This window comes from Coregonus clupeaformis, chromosome 2 (genome assembly GCF_020615455.1).
Source record: "Coregonus clupeaformis isolate EN_2021a chromosome 2, ASM2061545v1, whole genome shotgun sequence".
NCBI classification, from domain to species: domain Eukaryota; kingdom Metazoa; phylum Chordata; class Actinopteri; order Salmoniformes; family Salmonidae; genus Coregonus; species Coregonus clupeaformis.
The window spans coordinates 18,278,120-18,297,541 of record NC_059193.1 but is presented as its reverse complement, the minus strand read 5'-3'; the positions used below and the strand labels follow the sequence as shown (position 1 = coordinate 18,297,541).

Here is a 19,422-nt window from a genome sequence, read left to right as displayed (position 1 = left end):
GGTCAATGCTACATTTTTCAGCCCATAACATTGTTTCATCTATTTTTTGCAGGCCATCTAATAATTTGGTCAGATAAAAATGTATTTGAAATCACATTTCATGGTTTGACATAATGGTAGGCAACGTTTTAGGCTTTAAATGGGAGATTTACAAATTTTTCATGGTTTTAGGTACATTTCTAAGCACTTTAGACAAGTTTCTGCTTATAATTTCAAAATTCAAAAGGCACTTGCACATCTGAGCTATCTTTTTTGCAGGTGCCTGGTAACAGTTGAATAAGATGAGAAAAAAATAAGAAACCCGCACACTGCTCTTGCTAGTATCACTGCTCTTTAATAAGCTTTACGTATCACTGCTCTTTAATAAATAAAGGTTAAATAAAACATAAAAATAAGCTTTACATATCGGCCTCAAGGCCTTCGTCAGCGCTTTTGTGAGAAAAAAAAATAGCACCCTGACATTTGGTAGGCCATTTGTTTGTCAACCATAGTTAGATACATTCTCTTCTGTCATAACTTGTTGCCCCAGAAGACTAAAAAAGTAGGCCTAGTTCTCAACAGAATGTATTTCATCTATAGAATGAATGCATTACTAATCTAGTTAACACCTGTAAAGTTGTCTGTTTCATTTACATTTTAGTCATTTAGCAGACGCTCTTATCCAGAGCGACTTACAGTTAGTGAATGAATACGTGTTTTAGTTTTTTTCATACTGGCCCCCCGTGGGAAACGAACCCACATCCCTGGCCGGCCAAACCCTCCCCTACCTTGGACGACGCTGGACCAATTGTGCGCCGCCCATGGGTCTCCCCGTCGCGGCCGGCTGGGGATAAAACGCAATAAAAACGCAATAACTCCAAAACAGTGGAAAGATTCGTCCTGTGCAAAATGTCCAAATGCCATCAGTTTCACCAATTTTAAGGAAATGAAAAGCAGAGAAAACTATGAAACACGTTTCTGATGACTTCAGTTAATCTTGGGTGCTAATTTTATGTGGTTGAAATACTGTGTTTGCATAACAGTGTCAAAGATAACACATTACACATGCATTCCATTTTCTCAAGAGATGCTGAAAGAAAGAAATCACATCTCTCCACTCCTGTTCCCGAGATAATTAACATATGTTGTATCATTTTACTGCAAGAAATGCACAATCCTGCAGGAGTTCATATTATATTACTCTACATGTGAGCGGTTATAGGCCTACAATCAGTGTCCATATTTCAGTTACTATTCCATTTAACCCATATGAACTTCAATTAGGAATATTCTGTTTATTCATGGTTACAGGGATAGCCTACTCGTGAGCGGAAAAATCAAAGTTACATGCGTGTAAACAGTTTATCCTGAATAACACCTTAAACGGGCTAAGAGCTACTATCCGGAATGCTGTGCCCATGTAGCATCTTGTGGACGTTTTGACTTTTATTTTGAAAACATATTTCTCGTCTATTGGAAACTCCGACCACTTCTACGACTGTTCGTTCCTTACGTTTGTTCTGAGTTCTCTCCTCACAACTACCTACTTTTTAGTGATTTAATAATGTCTTTGGAGGTGGAATCAGCAGAGTAAGTATTCTAGATATTCATATTTGCACAACTGTAAATGGTTGTTTGATTTGTTCCTTTATTAGGGTTCACGTGGCAGGTCTAAACTCAGTTGAGGCCTACCAGTATCACAACCTGCAAGCAGCTTGTAGCCAGCCCCAGCTAGCTAAGCTAACATCACTTTGCTAACGTAGCTAACCAACCTGCTTGTTAGTTAGCTATGTTTCATTAGCAAGCGCTGTGTATGTTTTTGTAACCACCAGTGGTCTTTTAGCTTATGTTATGATACTCTTGCAGCCATATAGTATGTACTATCTAACTTAACCGTTCTGATAGGCTAGCTAGCTACATCGTTAATCAACCCAGCTAGCTAGCCACTAGTTTGCAAGCGAACAAGATAGACCGAGCTTGTCTTGCATCAAAACATGACGTACCTTGATGGAGTCTACCTTGATTTTGCAGCGTGATTCGTCTGATAATGCAATACCTGAAAGAGAACAATCTGCACCGGACTTTGACCACCCTTCAGGAAGAGACCACCGTGTCTTTGAACACTGTGGACAGTATCGAGAGTTTCGTGGCAGACATCAACAGTGGCCATTGGGACACTGTGCTGCAAGCTATCCAGTCACTCAAGCTCCCTGACAAGACTTTGATAGACTTGTATGAACAGGTAAGACGTTGTCATGAATCTTGTTGGTGTGTTGCATTTAGAATGTGTATGCACCAGAACTGTATTCACCAGCTAGCTCTCTACTGCTATGTCAATATGCTTTCTGTAAGATGAGAGTTAATAGATTTCTTTGTTCCCCCCAGGTGGTGTTGGAGCTCATTGAGTTGAGAGAGTTGGGAGCAGCCAGGTCTTTGTTAAGGCAAACAGACCCCATGATCATGCTGAAGCAGACCCAACCAGAGAGGTACATTCACCTGGAGAACCTACTGGCTCGCTCCTACTTTGACCCCAGAGAGGTGAGTTGACATCTCCCAACATTACACCCTGCACAAGGGAGATATAACTCCGTATGCACTATTTTCCAGGTTATCTGTCATGAGTCTGGTTATCTGTGCATCAGTTGTGTGCCTGAAAATCCTTTTACTGAACACCAAAAAATAACCTTCACTTCACTTGTGTTCCCCCTGAAATAAAGCATAAAGAAATGTCCTATAGAGTTTTGACTTTGGCATTTGTATCTATTTCTTCCATTGTCATTCAGAAATGACCCCTGGCCCGGTTTCCCAAAAGCATCTTAAGGCTAAGTTCATCATTAGAACCTTTGTAGGAGCATCATTAAATCTCTGAGCTGTGTCCCAAAACCATTGTTACTAAAGTAGCATTTGAAAACGCTTGTTATTTAGAACAGCTAAGTGTGTTGTTAGATGCATTTTTTGCCCTTCCGTGTAACTTTATATACAGAAGATCTCCGCTAAACACACAATCAAGATGTTTATGTGTCTCTGTGACCAATAACTTCAGAATGAGATCAACTACAAATAAAAAGTTGTCAATGTTTTTGCAATTGTTACAAACAAGCGAAGGATAAAAATATGAATTAAATGAAAACCGATGACTGTATTAAAATATGAATACAGTTTAGGCAAAGGCCTATATATAGAAATCAATTTTTTAATGTTCATTAAATTTAGTTATATTTTGCTAATTGCAGGCTACTGTCTAATTTTTGCCACATATATTTAATGATATGTAACAACGTGTGCGATAATGTGCCAAATCTTGATTTAATGCATTATTAGCCTATTGGGTAAGCATTAGAATAAGCCGCCTCAACATTTTCAGCCATAGGTAATATCTCTTCAGGAGGTGATCCGTCGTCAGTATTGTGGAATAAATACAGTGCTGCTTGAAAGTATGTGAACCCTACAGGGCTGGTCATTATTTTGCTATAAAATATTAAAATAAACATATCAAATCCTTATCTAAACCCCAATTCGTAATAAAGACATTCCAAGTAAATGACAGAAACAAAAAAAAAAGATATATTTTCATTGTTTATTTAACAAAAGTGGTTTATTTAACAGAAACTCAGATTTGATGTGTGCAAAAATATGTGAACCCCTTCAGTCAATGGCTTGTGGCACCTCCATTAGCAGCGATTACTTGGACTAAATGGCTCCTATAGCCAGTAATCAGTCTCTGACATCTGTTTTGAGGGATTTTTGCCCACTCCTTACAGAACTCAGCCAGCTTCACATCCTGCCACAGCATCTCAATTGGATTTAGGTCAGGACTTTGACTTGCCCAATCCAAAACACAAATCTTCTTTCTCCTGAGCCATTCTTTGGAAGATTTGCATGAATGCTTTGGGTTGTTGTCTTGGAGGAAGATCCATTTTCGGCCCAGCTTTAGCTCCTTGACTGATGGCCTGACGTTCTGTTCAAGAATCTCCTGGTTCCCTTAATGATGTGGAGTCTTCCAGGTCCAGAGGAGGAAAAGCAGCCCCAGATCTTGACATTCCCACCACCATGCTTGACTGTTGGGATAAGGTTATTTTGGTGGTAGGCAGTGTTGGGTTTTCGCCAAACATAGCAGTGTTGATTGTGACCAAAAAGGTCAATTTATTATTGTTCTTGGGGATATTTTGGAAGGGCGTCCACTTCTAGGCCGAGTCGCTAACATGTTAAATGCTCTTCATTTGTAAATTATTTGCCTCACAGTGGACTGATGGAGCTCAAATATTTTTGAGATGATTTTATAGCCTTCCCAAGACTGATGTGCTCTCACTATCCTCGTCCTGATGTCCTCTGAGATCTCCTTTCCTCTTGGCATGGTGTGCTTTGCATTCACCTGGATGGGTAACACCAAACTGACCAGGTTTCTTATCTCTATTTATCAGAGTCCCGCCCAAACTCTTTCCTAACGATCTCTCCTTTGATTGGTGCGTTTAGTAGCTAATTATTTACCCACCTGATTCACTTATTTTTGCACCTGCGCTAATTCCTTTTTAATTTTGTTTTTGTACTACACGCATGATTTCCTCTACACCAACATATGGTATTGGTAAATAATTTATAAACCTGTTATGTCAGATCAAAAAGACTGGTTCTGATTAAATGAAGATTTCATGGTAAAAACTGAAAAAGTCTGTAATTGCACAAGGGGTTCACATACTTTCAAGCAGCACTGTATAATGCAATTTTTTAATGGAGAAAGCTGATCCGAGAGCGCCGCTGCCTTTCTTTCAATCCTATCAGTGTCAACACAGGCCTCAGCGATGCACTTAGCGAACATTTTCTCTTCATGTTTTTTTGGGAAATGTTACATCTTTGGCCATTTGAAAGAAGGGTGCATCGTTAAAACACTCGTAAGCCTAAGTTCCATCGCTATTGGGAAACCGGGCCCGGGTCGGTTTTTGTTGTGGGCTCTTACGAGTTCCTGCAGTCTTGTGTTTGTGTCATTGCTCAGTGTCTCTGTGCTCTCCTCCCTCTGTGTCCTCCAGGCCTACCCAGACGGAAGCAGTAAGGAGAAGAGGCGCGTAGCCATCGCCCAGGCCCTGGCCGGGGAGGTCAGCGTGGTGCCCCCCTCCCGTCTCATGGCCCTGCTGGGACAGGTGGGTGACATGTTCCTATACCTCTGGGCATCCATAGGGTCTTTTCACGTTAGTTCAGCACATACAATCTGATCTACGACCAGGCTAATATTCTGTTGCAGCAGCTTTGACATCTCACATTTGAGACCACCGATTAGTATGTTAACCACCATCTCTCTCAGTCCCTAAAATGGCAGCAGCACCAGGGTCTCCTACCCCCAGGTATGACCATTGACCTGTTCAGGGGCAAGGCAGCCGTGAAGGACGTGGAGGAGGAGCGCTTCCCCACACAGCTCACCAGACATATAAAGGTACTGTATGCCCAGATGTGGTACTGTCAGTGTATTTTATTAGTGAGGATGGTTTTGATGTTACCTCTTTGCCATGTCTTTCTTACAACAGAGATTCCTGTATCTCAATGGTACTGGCTTGGTTATGCAAAGGATAATTGAATCAAATGATGCATGACAACAAGAACAAGGAGTGCTGCTTGTGTTTTTATAAAAATGCGGTGTTATTCTTACTAGTTTGGGCAGAAGTCCCACGTGGAGTGTTCCCGCTTCTCTCCTGATGGTCAGTACTTGGTCACGGGATCAGTTGATGGTTTCATCGAAGTCTGGAACTTCACCACAGGCAAAATCAGAAAGGTACGTGTGCGATCCAACACCAAATGATACTCGGATTTCAATTCATGGAGTTTTGAAAATACCCTTGCTAGCGTTTTGTAAAATGACCTAATCAAATGTTTGTGTGATAGGATCTGAAGTACCAGGCGCAGGATAACTTCATGATGATGGATGATGCAGTGCTGTGTATGTGCTTCAGCAGGGACACAGAGATGCTGGCCACAGGAGCCCAGGATGGCAAAATAAAGGTATGTACTGTAGTGCTGAGCGATTAACCGAAATGTTGGTTATTTTCCCGTTTTTAAACAACTAATTGACCAACGTCGGTTAAATTATTTGAATTTCGTTTCGTTCTGTTTTTTTCTGTGAGCTCGATGTGCAGTTTCTGTAGAGATAAATCAGATCATGCCTGAACTGTGTGATGTAGTAGGGAGTTGTAGTTTCCAACAGGCCAATATTCTACATAGTTTAGCGCAGAAAACGTGGTAATTAACTACAATAACCATAATCCATTGCGCACCTGCTTAAACTTGTCCGGTCTGTGCGGAGCTGACACGGAGACTGAGAGAACCGCGATCGAGAGGGATAGATAGAAAGCAGTTGCTTCGCAAGCCTGAAAATGCATGATCTAAGTGGTTGATAGTTGGTATTCAGCAGTCATAAAAGTATGCCTTAATTATTTTGAAGAACTACTAAAATAGTGATTTAGTCAGACAGCATAGGCAGCAGCTATAAAGAGATGAGATGATGACTTGGAATTAAATAATAGTTGTCAAATAAAAGTAATGTGAATAAATGATGGTTAATAAGTGATAAGCAGTAATGGGCAGTCACTACCATCATGGGACTTTCATTAATAGATTTATTCTGTGTTACAGCATTCAACCGACATAATGCATTGTGCATTTAATGTAAAAAAAAAAAAAAAAAGATTGAAATCAAAAACAGTGATTAGTTTGTAATAATCGAACTGAAACCGAACTGACCTCAAAAAGCACTAATCGCTCAGCACTAATGTACTGACACTATAGAGCCTTTCAACTGTCAAAACAATAACACGTTCTACACTGAGTGTACAAAACATTAAGAACATCTGCTCTTTCCATGACATAGACTGACCAGGTGAATCCAGGTGAAAACTAGGATCCCTTATTGATGTCACTTGTTAAATCCACTTCAATCAGTGTAGATGAAGAGGAGGAGACAGGTTAAAGAAGGATTTGAAAGAATTGAGACATGGATTAAGTATGTGTGCCATTCAGAGGGTGAATGGGCAAGACAAAATATTGAATATATTTTGAATAGGGGAAAATCCTAGCCAATTTTGAGCGCTGAGAGACTGTTTTACAACCGGGGTATGCAGCATTGGTTTCATCAACTGCACACCAGTATCAATAGCGGGTTGGACATTTGCGGTTATAGCCTACACAAGTGCCGGTGGAAAGTTATTTTAGGACATCAGACATGACAATGAAATGAATATATGCTAAATAGTTGACTAGGGAGTTAACCATCCAAACTATACAACATGTATTGAATTGGCTATCTAGTTAGTCTGTTAGACTATATCATTACTTTACCTGCTGCGCAATGTCTCGCTCGCTCTCTCTTCAGGCAACTACCCCACTGGCAAACATGCAGGTGATGCACACACCATGACTTTTCCAGGATTTTCATTGCTGACTAAAAGTGAGCTATAACTGGGTAAATAACTAATTCACTAGCAATGAATATCAACATTTGCTCACACGCAGTTAGGCACACTTTGATAAAAAAAAAAAACACATCTCACGTGATTGAAAGACCGCTGGCGCCTGTCAGTGCAGGCCTGCAATAATTATACTCCAATGCGTTCCGAAGGACTCTTTGATACAATTCTGATCGGAGTAGCCTAATTGTTTGATATTGTGATTTTGGGGAGATTTATTTTGTACTTGTCCATTTGGACAACTTAATGTATAATCTGCTTGTCCGGCAATCATTTTTTACTTACCCCGGGCAAGCGGACAAGCTTTAATGTCGAGCCCTGCCATAACCCCACTGCCACCATGGGGCACTGTTCACAATGTTGACATCAGCAAACCACTCGCCCACACGACGCCATACACGCTGTCTGCTAACTGCCCAGTACAGTTGAACCCGGGATTCATCCTTGAGGAGCACACTTCTCCAGTGTGCCAGTGGCCATCGGAAGGTGAGCATTTGCCCGCTGAAGTCAGTTACGACTCCGAACTGCAGTCATGTCAAGACCGTGGTGAGGATGACGAGCACGCAGATGAGCTTCCCTGAATTCTTTGGTTGTGTAAACCTACCGTTTCATCAGCTGTTCGGGTGGCTAGTCTCAGACGATCCCGGAGGTGAAGAAGCCTGATGTGAAGGTCCTGGGCTGGTGTGGTTACACGTGGTCTGTGGTTGAGGCAGGTTGGACGTGCTGCCAAATTCTCTAAAGTTCTTATGGTAGAGAAATTAACATTACATTCTCTGGCAACAGCTCTGGTGGACATTCCTGCAGTCAGCATGCAAATTGTACACTCCCTCAACTTGAGACAGCTATGGCATTGTGTTTTGTGACAAAACTGCACATTTTAGAGTGGCCTTTTATTGTCCCCAGCACAACATGCACCTGTGTAATGATCATGCTGTTTAATCAGCTTCTTGATATGCCACACCTGTCAGGTGGATGGATTATCTTGGCAAAGGAGAAATGCTCACTAACAGGGATGTAAACACATTTGTGCATAAGCTTTTTGTGCGTATGGAAAATGGGACCAATACTTTACATGAAGCGTTTTATATTTTTGTTCAGTATACAAATACTAGAACTGACACCTTGTGGTTATAATGTTGAACTGCATATGATTACACCAGGATCATACATAACATGAAGCAAACAAATATTTTGAAATTAAATCAAATGAACCTTTAAATATTCCTTTCTGCACACCCTCATGATGGTGATATTTGCTAATGATGTCTCTCTCCTGTGCATGTCATCCTTAAGGCCTACCTTCAAGGGTAGGGCTTGCACTAATCCATTTCATGACGGCATGTACACTAAATGTAGAAGTCAAATCTTGTATCCTTCAACATGCTTAGCCTCATTGTCTAATGAAAAATAACCCACACTGCTCTTGCCAGTATCAGCCTTTTCTTTTCAAGGTATTAGCAAATGATTCTCAGATGTAAGTGTTTTTTAATATTCCTAATAATATCATTTAAAATTGAGAAAACCTCAACAAAATGTCAACAATGTGTGACGACTTGCTAATCCTGTTTCAGTATAGAAATGACAAGCCTCATTGGACATGCCCACGAAGCCGATACTAATCCCATCATATGTCTGCATGAGGCATGCATGCCATAAATAATTTCACAACCAATGGAAGCAAAAGGGTAGAGCATGGATAGTGGAGGCAAGAGAAATACCCTGGAGAGTGAACACAGTGAAGGGTCACTTTTACATGGGCAGCAAAGTAGCCATTTTAATGTATGAGTTCCATCCCTGTATGGCTGACGGGGCCGGGACGCAAACCTTAATCAAATGAAGCTAGCGTGCCAACCACTGGAGAAGGAGAGTTGAATGAAGCAAAATTGCAGGAGGGGTGACGGGTGCTTTCTCAATTCATCCTCGATTCCTCTCATCACCTTCTCAAAACCCATTTGAGAAGAAAGTCAGAGGGGAGGGGGACCTTGTACCTTCTCCAATACAGTTGCGATAGGATGTGAGTAATCAAGGAAAGACAAAGTGAGACAAAGCCCTAGTAGTCATCGTGTGGTGATGTCACCCACCCTGAGACTTCAAGTATTGTTATCCTAGCCCAACCAAGATCATGGTTTTGGTAGGATAATGGACGCTGCTTTGCGGGTTTGAAGTGTTGTTGTGGACAGGGGTTGCATCCTAGGTCAGCCATACAGGGATCGTTACACTCACACCAATAATCAAGGACATCAGCTGCAACTGCAAATCTGTGCAATGTCAGACAAAATCAGAGTGAATGACAACCAAATAAAACAGACAAACAGGGAATGTTCAATGTCCAAACAATACAAAATACTTAATTCAAAGAATCAACACTTCATTTCATATCCTACAAAGAAAGCTTATGTAAATGTTAGTGGGTTTAGCCATCCATCTTACTCCAAAACAAGAGATGATTGAATAGTTAAATGAATAGTGTCTAATACAAATAATCAGCAGAATGTCAGAGCTGGGCTGGAACAGAAACCAGCACACCCAGTAGCTAGATATCTAGGAGCAAGGTTGGCCATGCATGTTCTAAATCTATGTAATGTTACTTAACAGTATATTTGTAATCTTACAACCAATTCTAACAGTAAACCGATATCATATGTAACCCATTGGAGATATACCCTTCAGTCTCTCCAGGACTTGGGACCTTCATCTGCAGACCGGGTTAAGCAGCTTTCACAGGTCTCTGTATCTGAGGTTAGGAAACATCGAAATTAGACCAGGACTTGATTCATTATTCTCAAGTGATATAACATTTCATATTGTTGCAATTGTTTTTGTATTGTCATAGTTCTCTCTTTGGGACTGGAAATATGTTTATTAGCTAGCTAGGTAGCTAACATTGTTGTTTTTAGCAGATCAAGCTAACATTTGTGTCATACATTTTTGTGGGGATGGCTGTCTATCCTAATTATATGTAGCTATCTAGCTGACGTTACCTAGAATAGATGCCGTAAACCAATGACCTGTGTGCTACACATCATCCTGGCGCCGCCACCTCCTGCTGCTAATGTTACTATCCATGCAGGCAATGCAGCCCGCTGCGATGCTTCTTTGGGAAATCTTTAAATTGCAAAAATAGATTTGTCTCTGCTCGTAAGGACCATCCCACCCATGAATACTATGGTCCAAATGCTAATTTTGACCTTGATAAAACAACTAGACTAAGCTAGTTAGCCTAGCTGTTTACAGCTGCGATGGAACAGCTGTTTACAAATGCACCGGAATTTCTTTGGGGTTCCAGGGTTCACTTCCGCGCCTCCTTAAAAAGGTCTATAGGAGTGTCACTTTTCCCTCCACTTTTGATGTTCAAACTCTTGCATTGGGTTGAGTGGATACTCACACTACCGTCCCTACCTCATTTCTCCTCTGACAGGTATGGAAGATCCAGAGTGGCCAGTGCTTGCGGCGCTTTGAGCGCGCCCACAGTAAAGGTGTCACCTGCCTCAGTTTCTGCAAGGACAGCAGCCAGCTGCTCAGTGCCTCCTTTGACCAGACCATTAGGTAACCTTCATAAATGAAACTATTTTTCTCTCATGCTTTCTCTTTTCTGACTTTCTCCTTTTTTCTGCCTATAGATCAGTGGTCACCAATGAACCATAACTGTTATGTTTTTGCGTTCCACAGGGTTCACGGGCTGAAGTCAGGCAAGTCGCTGAAAGAGTTCCGAGGACATTCTTCGTTTGTTAATGAAGCAACATTCACACCTGACGGCCACCATATCATCAGCGCTTCCTCTGACGGCACCGTAAAGGTATGACCCCCACGCTGCTAGAAGCCAACAGTCCCATAATCTACAAGTCGAACATCTCATTCCAAAATCATGGGCATTAATATGGAGTTGGTCTTCCCGTTGCTGCTATAACAGCTTCCACTCTAATGGGAAGGCTTTCCACTAGATGTTTGAACATTGCTGCGGGGACTTGCTTCCATTCAGCCACGAGCATTAGTGAGGTCGGGCACTGATGTTGGGCGATTCGGCCTGGCTCGCAGTCTGCATTCCAATTCATCCCAAAGGTGTTCGATGGGTTTGAGGTCAGGGCTCTGTGCAGGCCAGTGAAGTTCTTCCACACCGATCTCAACAAGCCATTTCTGTATGGACCTCGCTTTCTGCACGGGGGCGTTGTCATGCTGAAACAGGAACGGGCCTTCCCCAAACTGTTGCCAAAAAGTTGGAAGCACAGAATCGTCTAGAATGTCATTGTATGCTGTAGCATTAAGATTTCCCTTCACTGGAACTAAGGGTCCTAGCCCGAACCATGGAAAACAGCCCCAGACCATTATTCCTCCTCCGCCAAACTATACAGTTGGCACTATGCATTCGGGCAGGTAACGTTCTCCTGGCATCCGCCAAACCCAGATTCGTCCGTCGGACTGCCAGATGGTGAAGCGTGATTCATCACTCCAGAGAACGCGTTTCCAGAGTCCAATGGCGGCGAGCTTTAAACCACTCCAGCCGACGCTTGACATTGCGCATGGTGATCTTAGGCTTGTGTGCGGCTGCTCGTCCATGGAAACCCATTTCATGAAGCTCCCAACGAACACTTCTTGTGCTGAAGTTGCTTCCAGAGGCAGTTTGGAACTCAATAGTGAGTGTTGCAACCGAGGACAGACTATTTTTACGCGCTATGTGCTTCAGCACTCTACGGTCCCGTTCTGTGAGCTTGTGTGGCCTACCACTTTGCGGCTGAGCCGTTGTTGACTTTTTTGAGCAGTGTATATAGCGTATATTGACTTGTCTCCACCCAATAGCAGATTGTTTAATTCATGGTATGACCAGTATACCTTTATTTATAGCATAATATACAGTACCAGTCAAACGTTTGGACACCTACTCATTCAAGGGTTTTTCTTTATTTATACTATTTTCTACATTGTAGAATAATAGTGAAGACATTAAAACAATGAAATGTAACACATATGGAATCATGTAGTAACCAAAAAAGTGTTATTCAAATAAACAAATATTTTAGATTCTTCAAATAGCCACCCTTTGCCTTGATGACAGCTTTGCACACTCTTGGCATTCTCTCAACCAGCTTCATGAGGAATGCTTTTCCAACAGTCTTGAAGGAGTTCCCACATATGCTAAGCACTTGTTGGCTGCTTTTCCTTCACTCTGCGGTCCAACTCATCCCAAACAATCTCAATTGGGTTGAGGTCGGGTGATTGTGGAGGCCAGGTCATCTGATGCAGCACTCCATCACTCTCCTTCTTGGTCAAATAGCCCTTACACAGCCTGGAGGTGTGTTTTGGGTCATTCTCCTGTTTAAAAACAAATGATAGTCCCACTAAGCGCAAACCAGATGGGATGGTGTATCGCTGCAGAATGCTGTGGTAACCATGCCGGTTAAGTGTGCCTTGAATTCTAAATATATCACAGACAGTGTGACCAGCAAAGCACCATCACACCTCCTCCTCCATGCTTCACGGTGGGAACCACACATGCGGAGATAATCTGTTCACCTACTCTGCGTCTCACAAAGACAAGCGGGTTGTAACCAAAAATCTCAAATTTGGACGCCAGACCAAAGGACAGATTTCCACCGGTCTAATGTCCATTGCTCGTGTTTCTTGGCCCAAGCAAGTCTCTTCTTCTTATTGGTGTCCTTTAGTAGTGGTGTCTTTGCAGCAATTCGACCATGAAGACCTGATTCATGCAGTCTCCTCTAAACAGTTGATGTTGAGATGTGTCTGTTACTTGAACTCTGTGAAGCATTTATTTGGGCTGCAATTTCTGAGGCTGGTAAGTCTAATGAACTTATCCTCTGCAGCAGAGGTAACTCTGGGTCTTCCTTTCCTGTGGCGGTCCTCATGAGAGCCAGTTTCATCATAGCGCTTGAGGGTTTTTGCGACTGCAAAGTTCATGAAATGTTCCGGATTGACTGACCTTCATGTCTTAAAGTAATCATGGACTGTTGTTTCTCTTTGCTTATTTGAGCTGTTCTTGCCATAATATGGACTTGGTATTTACCATATAGGGCTATCTTCTATATACCCCCCTACCTTGTCACAACACAACTGATTGGTTCAAACACATTAAGAAAGAAATTCCACAAATTAGCTTTTAACAAGGCACACCTGTTAATTGAAATGCATTCCAGGTGACTACCTCATGAAGCTGGTTGAGAGAATGCCAAGAGTCATCAAGGCAAAGGGTGGCTACTTTGAAGAATCTAAAATATTTTGATTTGTTTATTTCATAGTTTTGATGTCTTCACTATTATTCTACAATGTAGAAAATAGTAAAAAAAACTAAGAAAACCCCTTGAATGAGTAGGTGTCCAAACTTTTGACTGGTACTGTATGTTCTCGGCTTTTGATTGTTAACCCTTGTCCGTGAATCTCTGTCAGGTCTGGAACATGAAAACCACAGAATGCACCAACACCTTCAAGTCCCTTGGCACTTCGGCCGGAACCGACATCACAGTCAACAACGTCATCCTGCTGCCCAAGAACCCAGAGCACTTTGTGGTGTGCAACCGCTCCAACACCGTAGTCATCATGAACATGCAGGGCCAGGTCAGGACTCAACTTGACCACTTACAGTCATTAAACCACTTATAACTGAATGAGTATGAAGTATTCATTTTGAATATTTGAAAATGATAGACATGTCATGTATTACCTTATTCCCCCTCTGTCCTCCAGATTGTGAGGAGTTTCAGCTCTGGTAAGAGGGAGGGAGGAGACTTTGTCTGCTGTACGCTGTCTCCCCGTGGCGAGTGGATCTACTGTGTAGGAGAGGACTTTGTACTCTACTGCTTTAGCACAGTCACCGGCAAGCTGGAGAGAACCCTGACAGTATGTGTATTCCTAATCATCAATATTTTAATACCGTATGCCTTAACTGTGGAGGATCTCCTCCTACAATATTGCACCAATTTTCTTTATTTTAGGCTCGAAAGAAGCACGTTGTCCTCTTACATGCCACTGGCCACATTATATTCCACTTTTGTTTTGGAATGTCCGGTATCCCGGGGATACCATGCTGTCACAATGTAAATGATGCAAGCATTTGTAGGCCAATGTATCTGTAGAATGACTACATTACCTATAATGCTCATTGATTGGTAATTCCAAATGACCATGGCAATTATGCATCACAATAGTTATATTAATATGCAACAATCCATGGTATCCAAGGTTGGCTACTATGAACTGAGCTGCTGTGCATATAGCACCCTAATTCCCTGTGTGAAATCTTCAACGGCAGATCTCAAGACCCACTGCCTGTTTTCCCCAAATCTTAAACTAACCCTCAAATCCTTTCAAATAATGCAAATAAAGCAAGGTGCATAATGAGCACTAGGTCTAAACATAGGCAACAAACGTGAGCTGGTAGATTAGTCCGCCCACACGGGAGAGACGGAGATTACATTCCCAGTTTGGATGCGCATCGGACATGCAGGACCAGCCCTAACATATAGGCCTACTGCTTTTATTAACATAGGTCTACCATGAAGCCATGTTATCTATCAAAACATTTAATTTTAAAGAGAAAGCATGTGCCATGATCCGACAGGAAATAGGCCTATGGGAGTTTTTTTTTTTATGCTCCGGAGAGTATATTACTGGTATATATCCAGACACCCAAAAACTGAACAGATGAATGCATTTTGATTTGCAGGTGGGGTGAATTGCATTGCGATCATTAAAAACATTTACCTCAAGCCTGGTTAAAACTGTTACTTCCCAATTATAAAAATAAGAGTTGTTTATTTATTTTCATGTGTGTTGATGTAATTTAGTCAGACAGGGTCAGGGACAATGCACGTAATTCAACATTGTCCATTCGGAAAGTATTCAGACCCCTTGACTTTTTCGACATTTTGTTACGTTACAGCCTTATTCTAAAATGTATTACATAATTTTTTGGTCATCATCAATCTACACACAATATCCCATAATGACAAAGCAAAAAGTTGTTTTTATTATTTTGAAAATGTATTACAAATAAACAGAAATACCTTATTTACATAAGTATTCAGACCCTTTGCTATGAGACTCGATAATTGAGCTCAGGTGCATCCTGTTCCATTGATCATCCTTGAGATGTTTCTACAACTTGATTGGAGTCCTCCTGTGGTAAATTCAATTGATTGGACATGATTTGGAAAGGCAGACACCTGTCTATATAAGGTCCCACAGTTGACAGTGCATGTCAGAGCAAAAACCAAGCCATGAGGTCGAAGGAATTATCCGTAGAGCTCCGAGACAGGATTGTGTCGAGGCACAGATCTGAGGAAGGGTACCAAAAGTCACCTAAAAGCCTCTCAGACCATGAGAAACAAGATTCTCTGGTCTGATGAAACCAAGATTGAACTCTTTGGCCTGAATGTCAAGCGTCATGTCTGGATGAAACCTGGCACTATCCCTAAGGTGAAGCATGGTGGTAGCAGCATCATGCTGTGGGGATGTTTTTCAGCGGCAGGGACTGGGAGACTAGTCAGGATCGAGGGAAAGATGAACGGAGCAAAGTACAGAGAGATCCTTTGATGAAAACCTGCTCCAGAGCACTCAGGACCTCAGACTGGGGTGAAGGTTCACCTTCCAACAGGACAACGACACTAAGCACACAGCCAAGACAACGCAGGAGTGGCTTCAGGACAAGTCTCTGAATGTCCTTGAGTGGCCCAGCCAGAGCCCAGACTTGAACCCAATCAAATATTTCTGGAGAGACCTGAAAAGTGTGCCAAGCTTGTAGCATCATACCCAAAAAGACTTGAGGCTGTAATCGCTGCCAAAGGTGCTTCAACAAAGTACTGAGTAAAGGGTCTGAATACTTATGTAAATGTGATATTTTCGTTTTTTTTATACATTTGCTCAAATTTCTAAAAACCTGTTTTTGCTTTGTCATTATGGGGTATTGTGTGTAGATTGATGAGGGGGAAAAAACAATTCAATCAATTTTAGAATAAGGCTGTAACGTAACTAAATATGGAAAAAGTAAAGGTGTCTGAATACTTTCCAAATGCACTGTATATTATCACACCGGATAGGTGGAGTGAAATGTGTTGTTTTACAGGGTCAGCCATAGTAGTATGGTGCCCCTGAAGCAAACTAGGGTTAAGTGCCTTGCTCAAGGGCACATTAACAGATTTTTCACCTTCTCGGCTCGTCGAACCAGCGACCTTTCGGTTACTGGCCCAACGCTTTAACCACTAGGCTACCTGCCGCCCTCGTTAGATTAATGTGAAATTGCCTGGATTGACTATAGCCTAAAGGTTGTATTAGAATCTCATAATGACATCTCGTCTCCCCTACCCCAGGTCCATGAGAAGGATGTGATTGGCATCGCCCACCACCCCCACCAGAACCTCATCTCCACGTACAGTGAGGACGGCCTACTCAAACTCTGGAAACCCTGAGCATAGCCCTGCTTAACCCCACAAGCCCCCTTCCATCGGCATGCCAGCTGCTCTTCCCATGGGACTGTGCAGTGCTTTCCCTACCATCTCTTTACTGCGGGCCGGGTAGGGTCTCCCATCCAGCTCTGTTGTTCATGCCAAAATGCTTTGGCCCCAATTAATATCAATTGGCAGTCCGTGTTGCTGTTTTGGGGCTCCTGCGCCACGCCTAAGACAAGGTCTAGCGAGGGGAAACACTGGGGTATTGGGAGTGCAGGCGTAGGCATTAGAAATACTTGTTTTTTATATATATAAAAATATTCATGTAAATATATTTTTTAATTGCATTTATTATGATTATTTTTACTGCACAGCAAGAAATAAAAAGGGCTGTCATTTGTCTGGTTAATTAGTCATGTTGATTTTTGAATCCCCAAATCCTGATGAAATTCCTTTTCATGTGTGTTGACTTGTGTTCCTAGATGTGAAACGCATGGATTGTTATGTATTGATTATGTGTCAGTGGTTTCCTGGATTTACATGTACAATTTCTTGTCTGGGCCATTAAAAATATATTTGACCAGGAACATAGTGAAAGTATTTTCTTTGTTTAGCTGCCCTCTTATTGAGCCTTGACAGTCAGATATACAGTATAATATATATTCTAGTGCAACATCCAACACTTCGCTCTTGGTAACAGCAGGTCTCTTTATGCCACCAAGTGGGATTAAGGTAAAAATACTTGTAATTTGTGTTCTTTCATGATATTTTTTCTGCAGACACTCGATTGTTCCAACAAATGTTTTGGGTATCTCTTACCATTAAACCCACCTTTCTGAGAACAATTTAGGCATTTAAAATTATCACAAACAACGTAAATGCAATTCGGATATATCAAATTATAATACTGAGAGAGAATAACGTTTTTTTCAGGCTCTGGCAGTCTGGCCCTCCAACTGGTCAGGGCCCAGTTTCTCGATAGCGATGGAATTTAGGCTTAGGAGCGTTTTAATTATGCAGCTTTTATACAACGCCCGAAAATGTAACATGCGTTTCCCAAGACACCGCGCAGAGAGAACGGTCGCTAAGTGCATCTTTGGAGCATGTCGATTACTGATAGGATCGAAATAGAGGGAGCGCTGCTCTCGGATCAGCTTTCTCCATTCAAATCTTTCCTTAACATTCAAAATATTTAACAATATTGACGACTGATCAGCTCCTAGAGAGATATTACCACCTACGGCTGCAAATATTGAGGTGGCCGTCATTGTAAATAAGAATTTGTTCTTAACTGACTTGCCTGTTTTAAATAAATAAACAAATAATGCTTACCCAATAAAAATGCGCTAAATCACCGATTTGGCTCATTAGGTCAATCTCAGGGGCAAAATTGAGGTGGAGTTCCTAGTCTATGTGAGGATTTGAGTTAGCCCAATATTATATATTAATATTATTTCATTGATTAGATGAGGTCTAAGGGCATTCCATAACTACTGCATTTGAGATAACTAATGGTCCAATGGACCAGATAATGGCAGGAAGGTGGGGAGGTTGTGCAGCCTGCCAATTTGACGAGCCGTTCCGGCTTGTTGACCCACATCAATTTTGTGTGGGCCCAATTTTTATTTATAGAAAAAAACATTGTGAAACACTCATTACACTTTTACTGCATATATATTAACCCAATGAGTCCAACCGTGACACAGGTGCAATTTAGACTTCTAACCCCTTTTAAACATTGCGTGTTTGAGCTACAGACTTCTGCGTTGTACCATTCGATTTGCGTGATTAACGGGGGCTGAGCTAGAGCAATGTTTGTGAGATACGGGCAGATCCCGAAGGGTCTTTTTTACAAAAACGTCGAGTCCGAATGGTTGAGCTACAAACTATTAAAAAGTATCACGTTTTGCTCACAAGCTACACGAGTCGTTAGAAGGTCAGGGGTTCTTCTACATAGAAAATCATAGGAAATTCCAGGACATAGTGCATATACTACTGTAATAAGCTCATATAGTTGCTGTCACAAACTCCACACAGTTGTCACTGACTAGTTGGATATTCATTTCCCAGTGAGCAAACAATTTCTGTACTTACAGCATTCTATATAAATTCATTTTTATCAGGTTTTTGCTTTGTAAATTAAACTCATGAATGCAACTGTTTATGTCAAATGGTTTTGTGTTCTACTTGTAGCCCTGGTTGTCCTGAAAAGAAAATGTTAAAACACTTAATTGTGAGGCTAAATATAAGGGCTGGACATGCAGATAAATGAAAGTCAGATAAATGAAAACGCCGATTTTTGCTGGGGTCTCGGGACTGATAGGGTTAAGGAAATTTTCTGAAATTACAATGTAGACATTTTACATAAAGCTCCTTTAATTAACACCATACATAAATTGAATACTTAATAATATGTAGGAGAGAAACTCTTGGCTGCTTCCCAAATGGCAATCTATTCCCTATACTACTGTTGACCACAGTGGTGGGAAAAGTACCCAATTGTCATACTTGAGTAAAAGTAAAGAGACATGAATAGAAAATGACTCAAGTGAATGTCACCCAGTAAAATATTACTTGAGTGAAAGTCTAAAAGTATTTGGTTT

General features: G+C 41.6%; 1 protein-coding gene across 1 annotated transcript; it reads left to right on the top strand.

The window, feature by feature from the left end:
• Positions 1–1,431: 1,431 nt before the first annotated feature.
• On the top strand, positions 1,432–17,406 carry LOC121534085 (WD40 repeat-containing protein SMU1). The gene is made up of 12 exons (XM_041840543.2): positions 1,432–1,569; positions 2,011–2,221; positions 2,365–2,517; positions 5,004–5,114; positions 5,276–5,404; positions 5,621–5,740; positions 5,851–5,967; positions 10,846–10,973; positions 11,097–11,223; positions 13,824–13,991; positions 14,121–14,273; positions 16,742–17,406. Exons 1-12 carry the CDS (start codon positions 1,544–1,546, stop codon positions 16,838–16,840), a joined length of 1,542 nt encoding a protein of 513 aa, XP_041696477.1. The 5' UTR covers positions 1,432–1,543; the 3' UTR covers positions 16,841–17,406.
• Positions 17,407–19,422: the final 2,016 nt, after the last annotated feature.